At 34.9% G+C, this 17,209-nt stretch overlaps 4 protein-coding genes across 9 annotated transcripts in view; 1 reads left to right on the forward strand and 3 right to left on the reverse strand.

The window, feature by feature from the left end:
* The window catches only part of LOC111496156 (TOM1-like protein 9), a 5,950-nt gene extending 4,640 nt beyond the window's left edge, over positions 1-1,310 (reverse strand). For both annotated transcript variants that reach the window (XM_023146481.1, XM_023146480.1), the window contains exons 1-2: positions 1,007-1,310; positions 424-502 (exon numbers count right to left, since the gene is read on the reverse strand). In XM_023146481.1, coding sequence (XP_023002249.1) covers positions 424-502; positions 1,007-1,107 — 180 coding nt within the window. In that variant the 5' untranslated portion in view covers positions 1,108-1,310. The remainder of the gene's footprint in view (positions 1-423; positions 503-1,006) is intronic.
* Positions 1,311-1,896: 586 nt separating this feature from the next.
* Positions 1,897-5,075, forward strand: LOC111496362. 2 transcript variants are annotated; one of them, XR_002720436.1, is made up of 4 exons: positions 1,897-2,276; positions 3,162-3,243; positions 3,646-3,786; positions 4,989-5,075. XR_002720436.1 is itself a non-coding variant. In XM_023146782.1 (4 exons), the coding sequence occupies exons 1-3, from the start codon at positions 1,973-1,975 to the stop codon at positions 3,657-3,659; spliced, it is 381 nt and encodes a 126-aa protein (XP_023002550.1). In that variant the 5' UTR covers positions 1,897-1,972; the 3' UTR covers positions 3,660-3,786; positions 4,989-5,075. The 2 variants fall into 2 exon arrangements, 1 of the variants encoding a protein (XP_023002550.1); XM_023146782.1 differs by having other exon boundaries at positions 3,181-3,243.
* On the reverse strand, positions 4,723-12,586 carry LOC111496128 (transcription factor MYB3R-1-like). Of its 4 annotated transcripts, XM_023146430.1 has the most exons (13): positions 12,399-12,586; positions 11,645-11,882; positions 11,337-11,394; positions 10,987-11,044; positions 10,334-10,428; positions 10,115-10,218; positions 9,820-9,948; positions 7,871-9,593; positions 7,478-7,779; positions 6,767-6,881; positions 6,445-6,684; positions 4,938-5,116; positions 4,723-4,891 (listed from the first exon to the last, which is right to left on the reverse strand). In XM_023146430.1, exons 2-12 carry the CDS (start codon positions 11,719-11,721, stop codon positions 4,979-4,981), a joined length of 3,039 nt encoding a protein of 1,012 aa, XP_023002198.1. In that variant the 5' UTR covers positions 11,722-11,882; positions 12,399-12,586; the 3' UTR covers positions 4,723-4,891; positions 4,938-4,978. The 4 variants fall into 4 exon arrangements, with proteins under 4 accessions (XP_023002198.1, XP_023002195.1, XP_023002197.1 ...); XM_023146427.1 differs by having other exon boundaries at positions 4,723-5,116; XM_023146429.1 differs by having other exon boundaries at positions 4,723-5,116; positions 12,375-12,586.
* Positions 12,587-13,431: 845 nt separating this feature from the next.
* On the reverse strand, positions 13,432-16,867 carry LOC111496200 (la protein 1-like). Its single transcript, XM_023146561.1, has 10 exons — positions 16,724-16,867; positions 16,561-16,639; positions 16,226-16,378; positions 15,769-15,911; positions 15,259-15,407; positions 14,912-15,013; positions 14,433-14,844; positions 14,064-14,211; positions 13,868-13,949; positions 13,432-13,760 (listed from the first exon to the last, which is right to left on the reverse strand). The coding sequence occupies exons 1-10, from the start codon at positions 16,772-16,774 to the stop codon at positions 13,670-13,672; spliced, it is 1,410 nt and encodes a 469-aa protein (XP_023002329.1). The 5' UTR covers positions 16,775-16,867; the 3' UTR covers positions 13,432-13,669.
* Between the last annotated feature and the right edge of the window lie 342 nt (positions 16,868-17,209).

The raw sequence follows: 17,209 nt of genomic DNA on the forward strand, positions 1-17,209 counted from the left end.
TTTTTTTTTTTTTTTTTTTTTTTTTTTGAATATGTGACTAATTGTGATACTTACGCATCCAATCAGTGAAATCTAAAACCCTAACTTAAATATTGATCAATGACAGTGATTGAACCATGACATAATCCATTTAGAAAAAAAAAAATGAATCAGACTCGCAGTAGTTGCCTCCATTAGAACAAAAAGAACAGATTCAGGAAATAATGTGTTTTTACTTCTTTTTTGGTGAGAAAGAAGATACCATCTACGCGATACTACAGATAGCATATTCTTTGATCTTTTTAAGAAACAAATCCCGTAGCTAGCATGCAGCATGGATATTGATGTCCAAATAAGTAAACTATTGAGCAATGAATAGAGTAAATAATGCCAAAGAAGTCAATATGATACGGAGTATAAAAATAAGTCGATCTTAGGACTTACCGTCAAGGCAAGAAGTTGGACTTTTGCGTTCTTGCTTCCAAGGCGTTTCTTTATACCTTTAACCACATCTTTCGCTTGCCTGAAAATTTGTGAAATGGTGAACTCCAACCCTAAAGGTTAGGAAAAAGAAACAATAAATCGAATCCAACATCCAACAGAATAAAGGAAGACTCATCAATGAATCAAATTAAACGAAAACCTAATTGAAAATCCTCAACCTCAACAAGCAGAAAAATAAGCTCAAAGTACTCATTCACTTATCGGGATGCATATCAGTCGCTGAGTCGCAAGTTATGATACACATTTGAATGCAAAAAAGAACACAGGCAAGAAACCAGTTTCCATTTGGCTTGTCTTGAATCTTCAGTTGGTAAGTATAACAAATTCAAAATCTCAATTCTTTTTGCGCCCAACAAATTCTCAGCAACAAAACACAAAAATTATTGTACCGAAATTCAAACAAATCTTCCGCTCAATCATGTAAAATAGCTCAAAACAAGAACATCAGACTAAAAGAATTACGACAAAAGCAATGATTGAAGACGAAAAACAATCAACCAGACAAATCGGGTGCAATGCGTACCCAGGGTCATGGTTCAGCATATCACAGATCTCGATGTTCATGGCCCAATCTGGACCAATCAACATATCGCTCGTAGCACGCGCAACCACGGAATTCACCATCTCTCTTCAGCACAAACAACACCGCCCGATCGGAAGAAAAAAGTCCTATTCCGACAACCGTACAAACTTCCACCGGCGACGGCAAATTATTTCCCGGATAAATAGCTTAATATTCCGTCGACTCTCTCCCTCGAAATCGCTCTCCCGCCCCGAGATCGCCAGTAACCCCCCTTTCCCTCGACGAACAATACTTTCCCCTTTTCTTTTCCTTTTTTTTATTTTAATTTTTTGCTCGACGCATTTTGGTTTGCTTTCGAATAGGCATTAGATGGAACTTAATGGAAGGCCACTGAAACATCGCCACGTGTAAAACAACGATCCACTTTCGTTATGGAGTACTGAGGTGGATGACTTTTGTTCCGTCGGCTCGACCGACCTTTTTTCCATCAAGCGGTTCCGGTTCATTGTTTCGCGGGTCTTTTTCCCATCCAGCGGTTCCGGTTCTTTTTCCAGCACCGGCTTTTGGCTGGGAAATTATCCACTGCGACGCGCGACTATGATCTGTCCAATCATTGCTCGATGCTTTTAAGTGTCCGGATTCGACGGTGTGGATTAAATTTAGTTATTGTTTATAATATATATTTTTTTTTCCTTCGAATTACATTTTTTTTCGCACTAAAAATGAGAGGATAGGCCGTGAATATATTTTTCAACGTTGAAAAGGGCGCCAAAAGAAAGCGAAAGCGCGTAAAAAAAATAAAACAATAATTAAAAAATAAAATCACACACAAGAAAAAGGGAAGTATAAAAGGCGTGTTGTGTTCTAAGCTTAGATAAACCAACGTTTTCAAGCAGTCTAGCGTCTTGGTTATCGAAGAATGGAGAGAGTATTCGGAACGCATAGGAGGAAACCGGCGGATCTGCAATGGATGTTTTCATAAGACATTTTTCTCTCTTCTCGATGCAAATTTCTGGAGTTTTTGCAGCATCGAACTCCGTTTTCCTTGTTCGGACGTTATCCGTGCGAGTTTTCAAGCAGTCTGCGTCTTGGTTATCGAAGAATGGAGAGTATTCAGAACGCATTGGAGGAAACCGGCGGATCTGCAATGGATGTTTTCACAAGATGTTTTTCTCTACTCTCGATGCAAATTTCTGGAGTTTTTGCAGCATCGGACTCCGTTTTCCTTGTTCGTACGATATCCGTGCGAGTTTTCATCTTCGTGATGCAGGTATACATTATTTCGCCGTCTCTAGTTACGAAATTGTGTTTACTGTGCTCGATTGTGAAGAAACTTCTGGAATAGGAGTTTTGATTCCTTGTTTTTTTTTTTTTTTTCTTCTTGTTACCTGAATCTGCATCCTTCGCGTTTTTGTTTTTCCTGTTGATTATTGCTCTGTTTTCGATTTACGGCTCCAAGTTAGTGTTAACCGAAAAACATGAATCATGTGGATCTCTTGTTGCTTAAAACTGATGAAAGAAGGTTGCGATTATCTTCTTTTAATATTCTACTAAATTTTTTAGAGCGTGATTCTTATCGGATTGATTTCGCTGTTCTTCTCTCCGCCAGTTCAAGCGGATCCTAAAGTTTGCCTCGCAGGAAAACAACAATAATAGGAAGAAAAACCGAAATGTTTTTCACTGTATATTTTAGGTGGATGCTCTCGATAAGAGTATCGTATCTTCAATCTTTCACAGCTTCGATAATCTGATATAGGAGAACATGCAAAATGTCAGTATTTATAAGTTCCATCATCTTTTGTTCTGAATTTCTGATAGAGATTGGTCAGTGTCGATAGCATTTGGCAGTATATATCTTCAATCTTTCACAGCTTCAATAATCTGATATAGAAGAGCATGCGAAATGTCAGTATTTCTAAATTCCATCATCTTTTGTTCTGAATTACTGATAAAGATTGGTCAGTGTCGATAGCATTAATATTTAGGAAATTGCCACATGCAGGTATCAAAGAGTACTCCTGAGATGTTTGAATTATTTTATATTTCTACAGCTCTTTTGATTTTCTATCGAATTCACATTTCTATAATTTTATACGATTTTCTTTCAACTAATTCGTTGTTTGTAGTCCAGCTGATAGGTTCTTATTTTAACCAGTGACCATCTTATATGATAGATCTCATTGAGTGGATCCAATTGACCTCAATTTTGGAGGTATTCTGTTACCTCTTGCAAGAAGGTAAGCTTGATAAACTTGATGGTTTAGTTACGTTTGTATATTGTAAGTCTATTTTCAATAAATTTGTTTCCATAACAAATGTTATAACAAATATTGAGTGCTAAATGCCACAGGCAGCATCAAGCACTCAATATTTCAGCATCAAGCACTCAAAGTTTAAAAAATTAAATTTATCTTATTTTTTTTAATTCTTCTCTTTTTAATGTATATTTTTCCTTTGTCTCATGTATCTATAAATTTTAAGAAATATTGAATAGACAATGGACTAGTTAGATTAAAAAAAAAATGGAAAAATCTATTAAACCGTTGAAATTTTTAGGACTCATTAAATGAAAAATTGATAGTCTAGTGGCCTCTTTGAGCACAACTCTAAAACTTGGCTTATTGGTTTAACTGGATCAGAGAGCACCCAATGACTGCTATTTATGGAGGAAGAAGAAGCTGACTTCACAAGAGCACCAATAAGGGAAGGAATCTGATGCTGCAAGTAATGAAGCTGAAACAGAGTTATTGCAGTAATTGTCGCCACAGTCGCCATACAAGGTAAGAGACTAAAATCCGGCTTAAATCACATTTTTAAACTAAAGCATGATCATTAAAATATATTATTGATCATTAAAATATATTAAGAACTAACGAATTAAACCATGATCATTAAAATATATTAAGAACTAACGATATGATGTGCAACCAAAATACAACATTAGTTACTCGAGAATAACATCTCTTGGAAGAATAATATCTCTTGGAAGCAAGATTTTTTTAGTAGAATTTAAAATGTACTCCAGTAGTTTTCAACCAAAATGAGTCGTGATATATCAATTAGCTTATCTTATAATTGAATGTTTTGAAAAAGAAAGAAAGAATTTGGATAAAACCAAAGTTCAAAACTAATACAACTTTGGAGGAGATTGTTAGGGGTTTTTTTTTTCTGCAATTTATACCTAAATATTAAGGTGGTATCACAAAACTCTAAACTAAGTAATTATATTAATTTAACTCTAAATTTTCATTGGTGTGTCAATTTAAACTATTTTTTAGATTTTGTTTAGAAAATGTTAGTTTATGTGTGTAAACTTATATTTTATCAACTCAACTCTTAAACTCGGGTAAGTGAATCAATTTAAAAATTGTTTATGTATTAATTTTTATAAATCTATTTCAAAATCTTTAATTGATTGGAATAAATAGTCTAAATTGATTCATTTACAAAAATTTAAGAGTTTGATTGATATAATTACAAGTTACATATATGTAAACTAACTACATTTCAAATGGTGCAAATTGATACATTAGTAAGAATTTTAGCTATTTAATTTTTGTTTATCAAATATCCTAATCTTCTTGAGGTTAACATTGAAAGATCATTTTTTTTTTTTTTTTTTGAGAGTTGAGTAATGATTTCTTTTAGATCCTTCTAATTTGAAATTCATGAAATTCATGTTACAGCCTAAAAATGAAGCCTTCTCCATTGCTTTAGGAGGGTAAAATTTTTTACTCATTTGCTGAATAATTAGTGAACACATCTTTTTATCTATTGAATAAAGAATAGAATACATTAGGTACGACAAGCGTAACGCCCTTCCCCATATGTTTTTCTTTTCTTTTCTTTTTCCCGAAAAGGAAGCAATTTAAAAGGATATATTGAACAAATCATAAACATACATTTTACGAAATATAATTAACCTGAGATTAAGGAGACTGATTTCTAACTTTTTTAACACTTTCAAATACACTATCTGCAGCCTTTCAACAGGTAAGACGAGGGACTTGAGAAGCTTCTCCCAGTTGCACTTGCACTAGACGATTTTCCGTTTTCAGTTCCCTTGACAGGTGTCCCACATTCACTGAAGTCAAGTATCCGTCGCTCTTTCTACAAAAAATAAATAAACAACGAAAATATAAATAAATAAAGTTGTGAATTTACGTTTTTCTAGGTAGAAATGCTTCTGTTTTTAAATCAAGATAACCATTTTGTTTTCTAAAATTATATTTATAATCAATCTTCTGCCAATATTCTTTAAAAACTACAGAATGACTAAAATTCAAATTCTATATCTAAAGAAATATGAAAACTATGATTGAGAATTTACTTATGAATTTCTTTTGTTGTTTTGTTATGTAATTTTTACCATTTTTTTAAAAAGAAAAGTCAAATTTTGAAAACTAAAAAAAAGTAATACTTTGTTAATAGATTTTCAAACTTAGTTAATAATTCAAATAAAAGATAAGTACGATTTTTAAAAACAAAAAGAAACTAAAAAAATATGAGATAGAAATAGAAATAAGTTGGCAGTTTATCCTACGAAAAGTTTTTTAAAAACTATATTAAAGATTTTTAACGACTGAGTTATATTAATATAATGAAATTAAAATTAGGATTTGTAATCTATAGAAGAATACTTTAATATACTTTTTCTTGTCACTTGTTGAACAAAGAGAACAGACTTTTTAAATAGCTGATCAAGCATACTTTTAAATCAATTTGTAAGAATAATTTTCAGTTGCAAGTACAAATCATTTTGCATTTAGTTTTTCGTGTTTAAAAATTAAGCTTGAAAATAAAATCCTAATCCCAGTAATTAAAGTCTTAACCCTAATTTTAAAACTAAAAATAAAATTTTAAATATTAATCGAGTAGTGAAAATCAGAAATCTTTCATGGCATTTATACTTCCTTACAAAAACAACATAATCCATGGTATTTTACTTCCTAGTTCTTACAAATTTCTTTTTCAAAGGTTTTTATACGTTAAAATGGTTCAATTATATCTATATAAAGTTTTCAATTTAATCCCATACTTTACGATATACTACTAAAAAATTGGCGAACATTTAGAAAAGAAAAAACTAAACCAAAAAAATAAACTTGAAATCTCTACCAATTTTTTAAGAAATTAGAAGAAAAAAAAAAAAAAAAAACTCTCCCCCCGGATTAGCCCTTCCACTAAATTTCCACTTATTCACTATCTATTTTTCAACAAAAAAAATTATCATCAAATCAATGATTTAACATTCTCCAGCAGCCCACACTAGGTTGAAAACTATTAAAACATTTTATTTTAAAATTTTCAAAAAAAAAAAATAATTTTTTTTCTAGAAAAAAAAAAAAACCCCAAAATTAACCTATATTTTATATTCTATTTTTGTACTTCCGTCCATGAAAATTAAGGGGAGAGAGAGAGAGAGAGAGAGAGCGTACCAAAATATCCGGAGCCGAAGTGGAATGGACGACCCCTTGTCTAGAGTTGGTTGCTGGACTCTTCTCCTTGATCCGGTTCTCATATTTCCTTCGTTCTCCTTTCAATAAGGATTGTGGCGTTTCACCTCCCAGAACCTCCTGAGCATTCGCACAAGCAGCGGCAGTGTGCTCACCTACCTGTTTCATCAGCCCAATAGCATCGTAGCTTCTATCCCCTGGGCTCATAAAGAATCCAACTTCCTGCAAACAAGCTCAAAATCATGAGAACAGAAGAGGCCCTAAAAAACGAATCAAAATAATTGTATAGACAATAATGAGATACCTCCATTGCTACATCACTGTCCATTCTTGAACCAAATAGAAAAGAGTTTATGAACCATGGCGACTTCCATGCCGAAGGAGATTCGATGCTTCTCTTGAATGGAGTTCCACCGAATCTAGAAACAAATGTCGTCAACTGAGAGGGTGTGTGGAATAATACTCGACGAAAATAATAGGCCTATTACACAACTCAAAGGGAATGAATGGTACGGTGAAATCCCAACTTCAAACGCCCTAGATAAAAAGATTTCAACTTACGTTTGATAACCATTTTGTTTACCTTACTTGAAAATATATTTGAATTTTAATATAAATTTTTAAAACAAAAATCAAGTTTTTGAAAACAACTTTTCTAAACCCCATTTGATGATAATGGTGGATTTTTGTTGTTTTCATCTTTAGGAAACATTTGAATTCTCGACCAAATTCAAAAAACAAATCAACTTTTTTGTAACTTAAGCTTGCATTTTGAAAACATTTGTAAAAAAGTACATAACAAAAACTTAGGTGATAAAGCAAGAAAACTACATGTGCAATAGGGTTTAATAAGGTCAGTTTTTAAAAACAGAAAATCAAAAACAAAATAACTACCAAATCCAGCAATTATTTTTCAAAACTGTTGTGAAAATCAGAGTTGAAAACTGTGTTGTGTGTAAGGATTCTTTCCCAACTATAAACTAATAAACTGAGGGGCTGGAAAAGTAAATCTTACAAGGTTTCAATGGAGGTCTCCTTTGAGGCATCATCACCAATAATTTCAGGGGGAGCTGTTGGAGGATGGCTTCCATGACTCGTTTCATTGGCAATAGAACAGTTTGCACGTGTGCACTGATCGTCGGATAATTTTGAAGGGAAGTCCAGATCTTGTAAAGCTGTTGAGGTTCTACACTGACTTTCAGAAATTTCTTCACTTGAACCCCTGTTAGTATCTGCTCTAACACCATCATGATCCGTAGAATACAAGAGCGAATCATTCATGTCACATTCAATAAGGATGCGTGAAGGCGGTTGGACCTGTGTATGGAAAAAATATGAAGGTGACTCTCATGATCATTTTATGAGTCGATTGAAAACAATTTTAGAATAATACAAAGAAAAAACTCACTGTTTGGCCGACAGAATCAACGCCCTCGGTTTTCACAGCATCATCCAGTTCTTGCCTTTTGTTCTCCAGGAAACTGCAGCTATCTAAATTTCTCTCTGGACATTTGCTAAGCAAAATATTACTACCATCGCTTTGCTTCTCTTGCCTCCCTTCTTCTACAGGAATAATATTTTCCTTATCTTCAGAGTCTCTAGAATTACTTGTCGGGTGTGATGTTCTACTAATGCCAATATCAATCTCTTGCTTCTTGTCACGTTGTTTCTCTGAAAGAGGAGAAAAGAATTCCCTATGGCGTTTCTTCAAAATTGATGGTGTATTAGTGAAAGTTTTAGCAGCACTTTTCAGCACAGCATCAGGACTATCATCACGGGAAGGCGAGTTCCATAGCCTAAATGGAGTAAGACAGTTCATAGAGGACATCATAAGTTGACGGATACCGAGTGGACTATATTCTTGCTGCATATCACTGGTGGATGGTGCAGCAAGATCACAGCTGAGGAATGGAACATCCAAGCTTGGAAACCGAGGAGGCTCGTAACAAAGAGCTCCAACGTCCTGTTGATCTGATTGTGTATTCTCTCTTTCTCTAAAAGAAGGAAAACTTTGTGCAGTTTTGGGTTCTGAACTGAAAGTATTTACAGGAACCAGCTTCGATGGATCATTTGAACCCTGCTGCTTTTGGAGGTCTGCATCCTTTGTACCGTCCTCGGGGGGAGATTCCGCGGATTCATTGGTGTAGATAAAGCCATCATGTTCATTAGCTACAAGCTCTCGTTCGAGGGTTGCAAATAAATGACTGGCTTCACTAGTATATACATAAGTATCATCATTAGCAGAAACCAAGAGAGGAGCTAGAAAAGGTTGAGAACTTGAGTTATCCAGAACATCAGTTCTTGAATGATGATACGATTGCATCGATAAGTTTCTCCGACTTTCTTGCATTTCTATGCTTAATGATTGACAGTGCAAAGGATGTGTATATCCACTCAGTTCAACCATATTTGAGGCATCCGATGTATTTTCAGAAGGAAAAGATTCATTGTTTATTCCATCTGAAAAAAGAACCCTGCAGCATTCATAATCGGATATCAGCATTTGTTCTGATTTATCTGAACCCCTAGCCATATTCTCGACGGTAGAGGCATTCAATCCTGCAGAAGTTTGATGTGGAACATTCTCTACTTCCTGAGATCCAATTGCTTGAGACTGTGACAACTCCCGACCTAATTCCAGAGAAGAAATATTTGGTAACTCGTACAAATTATATCGGTTATCCTCAGTTGAAGAAGTTCTGCAATCCTGTGAGAAATTTTGGTCAGGAGGTTTCACATAGCAATCCAATTCACCGAACATTTCAGGAATCGAAAAAGTGATGTTATCCAAAGAAGCATTATATTGCTCCGGACAATGTGGTGTTGAGATTGGTTCCTCTTTTAAAAAAGCAGCTTCACCCAACTGGCCTTCCTCTTCTGTGCGTGGAACAGTAGTGGAGCAAGCAACAATAGCTGAAGTTTGACTGACTTCAGATATGTCCTCTGTTTCTGTCCCTCTGAGACTGCTATCATCTATACTGCTCTGCACCCTTGAAGATGAATGCTTGGGTAGGCTTGATTGCAATGTACAATGCAGGGGTTGGTACTGTTCGAGTAAACCGGATGCCAAGTAAGAATCCAATTTCTTTTTCACAGAACTGTTCCAGTGGTTCTTTATAGCATTGTCTGTCCTGTTTACATCAAATATATACATCAATCTGATGAGTATCTTAGCAATGCTGAAGATAAATTCAAAATAATGACACTCTGTAAGGGATAGTGCACTGAAGCAAGCTATTAAATCCATGAACGTGAAGAACATAGGGAACTACAAGCAACATTAGAGTAATAATTCATAACGCAGGAGTGCTCTTTTTGAAGTAAATATACTGATAATCTAAGCATCTGTTTGCTTACCTGCCAGGCAAGAACTTTGTCAGCTCTGCCCATCTATTTCCATATATTTGATGAGCACGAATAAGTGCTATCTCCTCTTCTTGTGTCCATGCCTCCTTGTTTATGGCAGGATTTAGGTGATTGTGCCACCTGATTAATTCAAAAATTTTATGTGAAATAATTTCACCAAAACAAAATGCATGGACAAAGTCAAGCAATAAATGGCCACCAAACTCAATAAATTATTATATTTGAAAAACTAGACCTTTAGAGTTTAGCAGTGAAACATTCCACATAAGAGAAATTCTAATCATACCTTTCCCTACATTGCTTGCCAATACGTCCAGGTAAGTGTTGTGCTATGGTGGACCACTTCTTAGGTCCATACTTTTGCACTAGTTCAACAATTATTTCATCTTCCTATAAACAGTTTCCAAAACAATTCATCAGTTCAAATAAGAAAAGTGTGCATCAACAGAAATGTTTATAAAGAGATAACCGATACAAAAAAGAATTACTGCCATTGACAGACAACCTCTTTAGACCATGGGCCTTTGACAAGTTCTGGATTCAAAACCTTCTGCCATCTGTGTAGACATTGTACATCAGTTCGATCCTTGAAGCATTCCGCTACATGAACCAAATTTGAAATTAGACATCTGGCTTATAGGACCACAAACTGTGAGGATCAATAAATAGTCGTTGACTGACAAAGAAAGCAAGTGTCAATGCAAACAATCGCAAGCAAGTATGGTTTCGATGAATATCAGTTATCATCAACATTGAAATATCCTAACAATTTCATGCAACAGACGACACTTGAATTGGCTGAGACTAGTTAAAGCTCCACCACAATATCATTAAGTAAGATTTAATGATATGAACATAGTAATCCGTTCTATGCAAAACTAAAATACTATAACAAATATTTTATAGCGTCCTCCTTCCTGCTAATAGTTTGCAATGAGCAGATTTTCTTACAAGTAATGAATAATTTATTTATCGTGAATCCAGAGTAATTATATGTTCATATTAGGTTAAGGTACACTTCGCTGAAGAACCTAAACAAGTTGATAAATATACCAATGTGAGAGTCCCCAAAGTTCAAATGATTAAGAAGGAAGAGCAGTGTTCCAAGTGTTTGCAACAGTAATTGTAAAAGGAAAATTATATTTTTTTCATCATTACCTATTTTCTTCCAGTTCTTGCCTTTGAAACGTTGGACTGCCTTCCGCAAGATTTCATCCTAATCAAATAAACAGTTCATCATACCGAATAAGACTTGTATGTAAATTTGAAAACCAATAGGAAAAGGTAACGAGACAAAATTCACAACAAATCGTGAATAATTATGATGTACTTAAAGAATAACGTTACGCTCTTCATACAGATGGAATGAATGATAAATAACAAAACCTAAAACGATTGAAGAAATTTCTTTAGTAAGAACATAGTTTGAAGGAATTTAAATGAATATATGTTCTGTATCTCAATTACAGAAAATACTCCGAAAGATCAAAATGAAAATAGTAGGTTACCTCTTCGGCTGTCCATTGACCTTTAGTGGAACGCCTCGTAGGGCCACTTGTTCTTCGGCTAGAAGTTGTTCAATCATAAGCACAAGTTTGGATAAGTAATATGGCTCTAAACCCTCAATCAAAGCAAATTTCAACGCAAGGAGTGTTGATAAAACGACGGACTATTATAATTGGAGAGGAAGACTCAATTGACATTGTTTAAATGTCCAAGGAACCATAAAACTAGGAGGCAGACAGTGAGAGAGTGAATAAATAGATACACAATAGGTCAATTAGAAGAAGGAAGATGATCTTCCAATAGAAATTACCTATGTATAGATCGGATATTCTGGCAACTGTCACCAGGCGCGTCTAAAGGAGTACAAAGCGCTGGATCACTTTCCATAGTTCCTCGGCAGGCAGGCAACGCTGCATACAACTCTCTCCAGAATATTTCCTCCAAATCATTCTACTCTTACTAAGAAGAGCCAGCAGTTAGTTTTCATTCGAAAATCCGATGGACGGCAGAAACGGAACATATACGATGGAACTCGTCAGACGCGATTCCTGAAATGGAGCAACTGAAGTCAATAAAACGGTACTAAAAGATCAAATTAAAGATAGTATGAAATCTTCATATCTGAATCCGTCGTCTCAACCATTACGATTGTAGATCTTAGGAATTTCAATTTAAAAAAAAAAAAAAAAAAAAAAAAGTTACTAATTAAACTCGCATGAAGTTTCTCTCGCAAATTCGGAAGGAACAAAATCGTCTAAGCTCCGACGAATAGGAATCGGAGCTAAACTTAAGATTAAACTAAAGAAACACTCCAGATGAAACACCAGAAATCATCAAAATCATAATCGAATCAAACAAAACTAAAAGTAGTAGGCAGATACAAATCACCGATTGAAAAAAGGTCCGATTAGACAGATTTCATAGTCAGATAGCACATCGAAGTTAAAAACTCGGCAGAAATGGAACGTTTATAGAAACTTCTTCGCCTACTTGACTTACAAAATCGAAATGCAGATGAACAAGATGAAGATGTTGAAAACCTGGACATTGCAATCGGTAAATACCTGGAGCACGAGCAGATCCAAGGGAGAACTGAGAACGCGAAAAGGCGAGAGAGCGAGAGAGAGAGAGAGAGGGAGATAGAGAAGGAGAAGATGAGCGAGATCAGAGAGGAGCCATATTCAAATACGTAAGAGGGCGGACTGGGAGATTCAAACCCTATGGGTTAAAGTCAATCAAAGCTTTTTGAAATGCTGGACCGTCGTCGATTTAACGCCTAGGAGAGAAATCCCCATTTACTGTACCTAAAACCAAAATCCGACCGGTTCTTTTCGAAAATTTCAATTTCAACGGGCATTTAAAAATTAAAAAAAAAAAAAAATCATTTCAAATTTAAAATAATTTCCTCTAATTGTCCCAACTCGAAACGTGTGTAGCTATGTTAATCGTCTCATTAATTTAAGGTTACCTAAACTTTGATGCTGATATCTATTTAGCCCATTAACCACATTTATGAAATTTGAACTTATCATATGGTTTTTGTTATTTACATAATAATAATAATTTTTAAAAATACATCAAAGATTAATTGATATTTCTCTACCATAATAAATTAAAGATTTGAATCTCTCACTCAAAATAGGTTCAACTCTTAACATTTAATTTATTGTCAATTTTAATTTTCATTTTCATTTAATGTTTTTAGAAAAAATAATAAATTAATTGTTTTGTTTTAGTTACATAATTCTTTGAGTACTCTTTCCATATATGTATTCATTTAATGTTATTGAATTAGTCTGGCTGAAATGTGATTTTTTAATGATTATAATAGTTTAAATTTTTTTTTTATTATCATAATTATTAATTACGCATTTGAAATATTTAAAGGAAAAAAAAAAAGAACTTAAAACACTTGATTTTTTGGAGAAAAAAAAAAAAAAGCCTTTATTGTTTTCAAAACTTGAGGTTAAATTTCGAACTCGAATTTTACACAACAAAAGTATCAGACAGCCACTCCTTTTCGGCAGAGAAGCCTCTATACCATTTCGTTTCGAACAAGCAAAGATTTTCACTATTTTGAGGAAAAAACTTGTAAAGTGGGGAAAGAACAACAAAATAGGGATTTTAAATTTAGTTAGTAGCTTTATATGTTTAATTTTCAGATATTATCGAATAAAAATTCAAAAAAAAACACAGACAACCCTAAACTAAACACGAAGCTGATAAATAAAAAGACCAGTAGAGGTAGAGAGATCCATCGCCAAGAGTCTTTCCTCCAAAATTGTAACAGAGCTGGCCATAAGACACAGCAGGCATGCAGGCAGGCACAGGCAGCTCAAACTTTCTGAGCTTTGTTCGGACGACCTCGGTTGTTGTCGTATCCTCTCGACCGACCATGCTTGCCACCTCTATTGAATTTACCACCCCTGTAGAAATAGCACGCAGCAGCAGAGAAGCATGGACGATCCACATTAGTTTTCAGTAACCAACCAATTCGAATAAGACACTAATTGTCGTCGTTTATAAAACAAACCTTCCACGGTTGCCCTTATAATCACGATGATGCTTTTCTTGGCTGCTGCGGAGCGCTCTCCAATACTCCTTCTCAGCCTCACCTGAGATCAAGAAAACGCTCAATCGGACATGGGAAAGGAGCAAGGAAGATAATCTCGGCACATTCAACATTACTTTGCTCCATGCTCAAAGAACAGTGGAAGATTGTATGGTACCTGAAACTGGTTCTAAAGTGGCTATAAAATTTTTCACAGCCAATCCCCCTTGATCAGCAAGGACTGCAGCCGCACGAGCCTTCTGGGCAGCTTCAGGCTCATCAAACCTGATATAACCAGACTCTTCTCCCATCTTAAAATCAATGTACTTCATCATCCCAACCAATGAACAGAAAGAGAGTAAAACAAGAGGAAGATGAAGATGTGTCAGAACGGATAATCTTTATAAATTGGCATGCATATAAGAACTGAAAACAATGAAGCAATACGAACATCAAAAGCATGATTCAAAGTCGAAATAGAACAATAAATATTCTTTAAACATTCTGATGAACACAGCAATTCAATGAAGAAGAATCTATGAGATACCTTGATACTTCCGAACTTCTGAAAAATAGCCTTCAAATCCTCGCGTGAAACAACGTTCTTGTCGTTTCTAGATGAGGCAAATGTGGGTTTTTCTTCAGCCTCTTCACGTTCGTCGGTGGGATCATCCATAGACTGATCTTCCACTTCAGGTTTTTCTTCATTGCCCGAATCATTTTTCTTATCAGCTTCTTCGATCTTATCATCAGAACTCTTCTGGATTTCTTCATTTTTACCCACGTTTTCTCCCCCTGTTTGATCAGTTATCTCAGAGTCATTCTTTGAAGAATCTAATCCTTCGTCTGTTTTGCATTCAGTCTTATCAGTGGTTACATCATGAGATCCATTTTCCTCAGCAGAACTTCCGGCTGTCATCTTTTTCAGTGTAAAGGCGACAATTAAGCCTTTCGGGTAGCTGCAATAATCATGAGTAAGACCAAGTGATATGAAACCAGGAGAACTGTATGGCTAACATAACATACTTTGATTCCGAGGAATTATTGTTCTTCCAGTTTGAACTCGCATTCGAGCGTGAACTTTCAAACTTCTCCGTCTCTTTTGATCTCTCCTCATCAAAATCCCTCCTGAAATGGGAATAATCTTTACAAACGCAGTTGAATGATACGTCTAAGTTGAATATTAAATTAATGCCTAAAATTTTCAAATAAGCTTAGATAATCAATATGTTTTATGTCTTTCCACATACATACCAAATAGAATAACAGAATCAATGCTTGAAAGGAAAAAAGCCTAAAGGAAAGGCACAGATTTGTAGCATCACACTGAGGAGTATGATGTACGAGCTTATCGTATTTCAACACGGACTTACTTTGGTTTTAATTCTAACTTGGCACCAGCATAAAGCAAGCTTTCCGCCAATACTTTTTCTGCATCTTCTTCAGCAGAAAACTCTACCAAGGCAGTTCCACAGAATACACGTTTATCTGAAACATGGCGGGGCAACCTCACACTGTTGACCTGAAGATCAGTGGGAAAATTCTAATGCTCAACGATATAAATGATGAAAAAAAAAAAGATACCATGACAAAGAGCCGTGATAAAAACCCAATTAAGACTGACAGATCAGGATTTGAGCATTTGATGTGTTGTGAATAACAAGATAACAAAACAACCAGCTTAATGCCAGGAATTCAGGGGGAAAAACAGGAGGAATTGTAGTTTCAGACTTTGGCAATTTTAAATTTTCACAACTTTTCATGAAATTGTTCAAAGACAAAGCTACTAAAAGGTAATTGGAAAGAGCTTATGTATTCAAAACATATCTAAACCCAAGGGCATTCTGACATGAACAATGAATCGATAACAACAAAGAATCTACCTTCGCGATTTGACCAAAAAAAGCTTCTACATCTTCGAGCTTGACATCATATTGAAACGGCGATGCAGCAATGGTTCTATCATCCAATTGCTCTATCATCTCCTCAGGCTTTGAGAGTTCAGCAATTCTACCAATCTTCTTCCCTGTACAATACAAAGCCCAAACTCAATCAAATGATAATATAAAAAGTTCAGAACAATCCATAACAGCGAATTACAGAGCAGGAGCTAATCTTAATAATGAAGTAAGTTGATATTTTCAAATGAATTTTCTGGAAGGATTCTGCATCATCAATATAAAAACGTAAGATTTTTATTTATCACTTACACAAACATAGACCTTAACAGTTTTTATAGCATGAACTCCTACTCTGATTAAATTATGTAATGCAATAGACAATTCCTCAACAGTCAAATATAAATGACGAGTTCATCAATTATAAGATTAAGAACCTAACCATCTTCAGAAACTTTGATAGTTGAAGAGCTTTTCAGAGTTTCAGCAACAGCTTTTAGAGTATCTTCTGGAATCGCGTCCGGTTTCACGTCCTGAGCCAAATGAAGATGGCCTTTCATCCGAGAAAACGAACAAACTAAAGACAAATCCACCACTGTAATTTTCCAGTTAAGATCAACAAAAGACCTTCGAAGGTAGCACAAACGAAGAACACTATCCAAATTAAAATCAAAACGAATGCTGAAACAGACTATTGTCATTCAACATGAAAGCAAGATAAACGGACCAAAGAAGAAAAAAACGAATAAACACGTAATGGCACAAGGTAAAGGATACTTCCATCGGTGCTTGCGCTAATAGTTTTCTTAAGAAAACCATCTCTGGGAAGATTACTGTCGCTGAAATAGAACTCGACCTGAAGAAGAAACATCAAACAGATGAACATTTGAAAGAAAACGACTAGAACTTTACATGAAGAGAGATTTTGAACGCGTTTAACCTGACGAAGCACTTTCTTCGTGGTCTCTTGATCGAGAGAAGAATTCTCCATGATCGGAATGAGCTTCTGAGACGGAGAAAAAACGCGGGCGGGAAGAGAGAAGCAGCAGACCAGATAGTAGGGTTTCGATTTCGAGTACGAGGACTGAATTTGGTAGGCTCGTATTTAAAGCTATTAATATAGATTTTAAAGTGCCTAATATAAACCGGGTTCGGTTTATTTTCCATGATCCGGCCCACGTTTGTATAACATCGTGCCGTAGAATCGGCCATGATTGAAAACGGGTATTGCACTTGCAGAGTGGCTGTCGCCAACTCACCCGTTTTTTCAATTCAAATTACATTTTGGGACATTTATTTGATTAAAAAAATAATAATCTTTTATTTTATAAAAAATCAATAAATTATTCAAAATATCTCTCTAAATTTTAAAATATTTTAAAAAAAAATCTAAGTTTATAGATCAAAATGAATGATAAAAATTCAC

This window comes from Cucurbita maxima, unplaced genomic scaffold, assembly GCF_002738345.1.
Source record: "Cucurbita maxima cultivar Rimu unplaced genomic scaffold, Cmax_1.0 Cma_Scf00022, whole genome shotgun sequence".
Classification (NCBI taxonomy): Eukaryota; Viridiplantae; Streptophyta; class Magnoliopsida; order Cucurbitales; family Cucurbitaceae; genus Cucurbita; species Cucurbita maxima.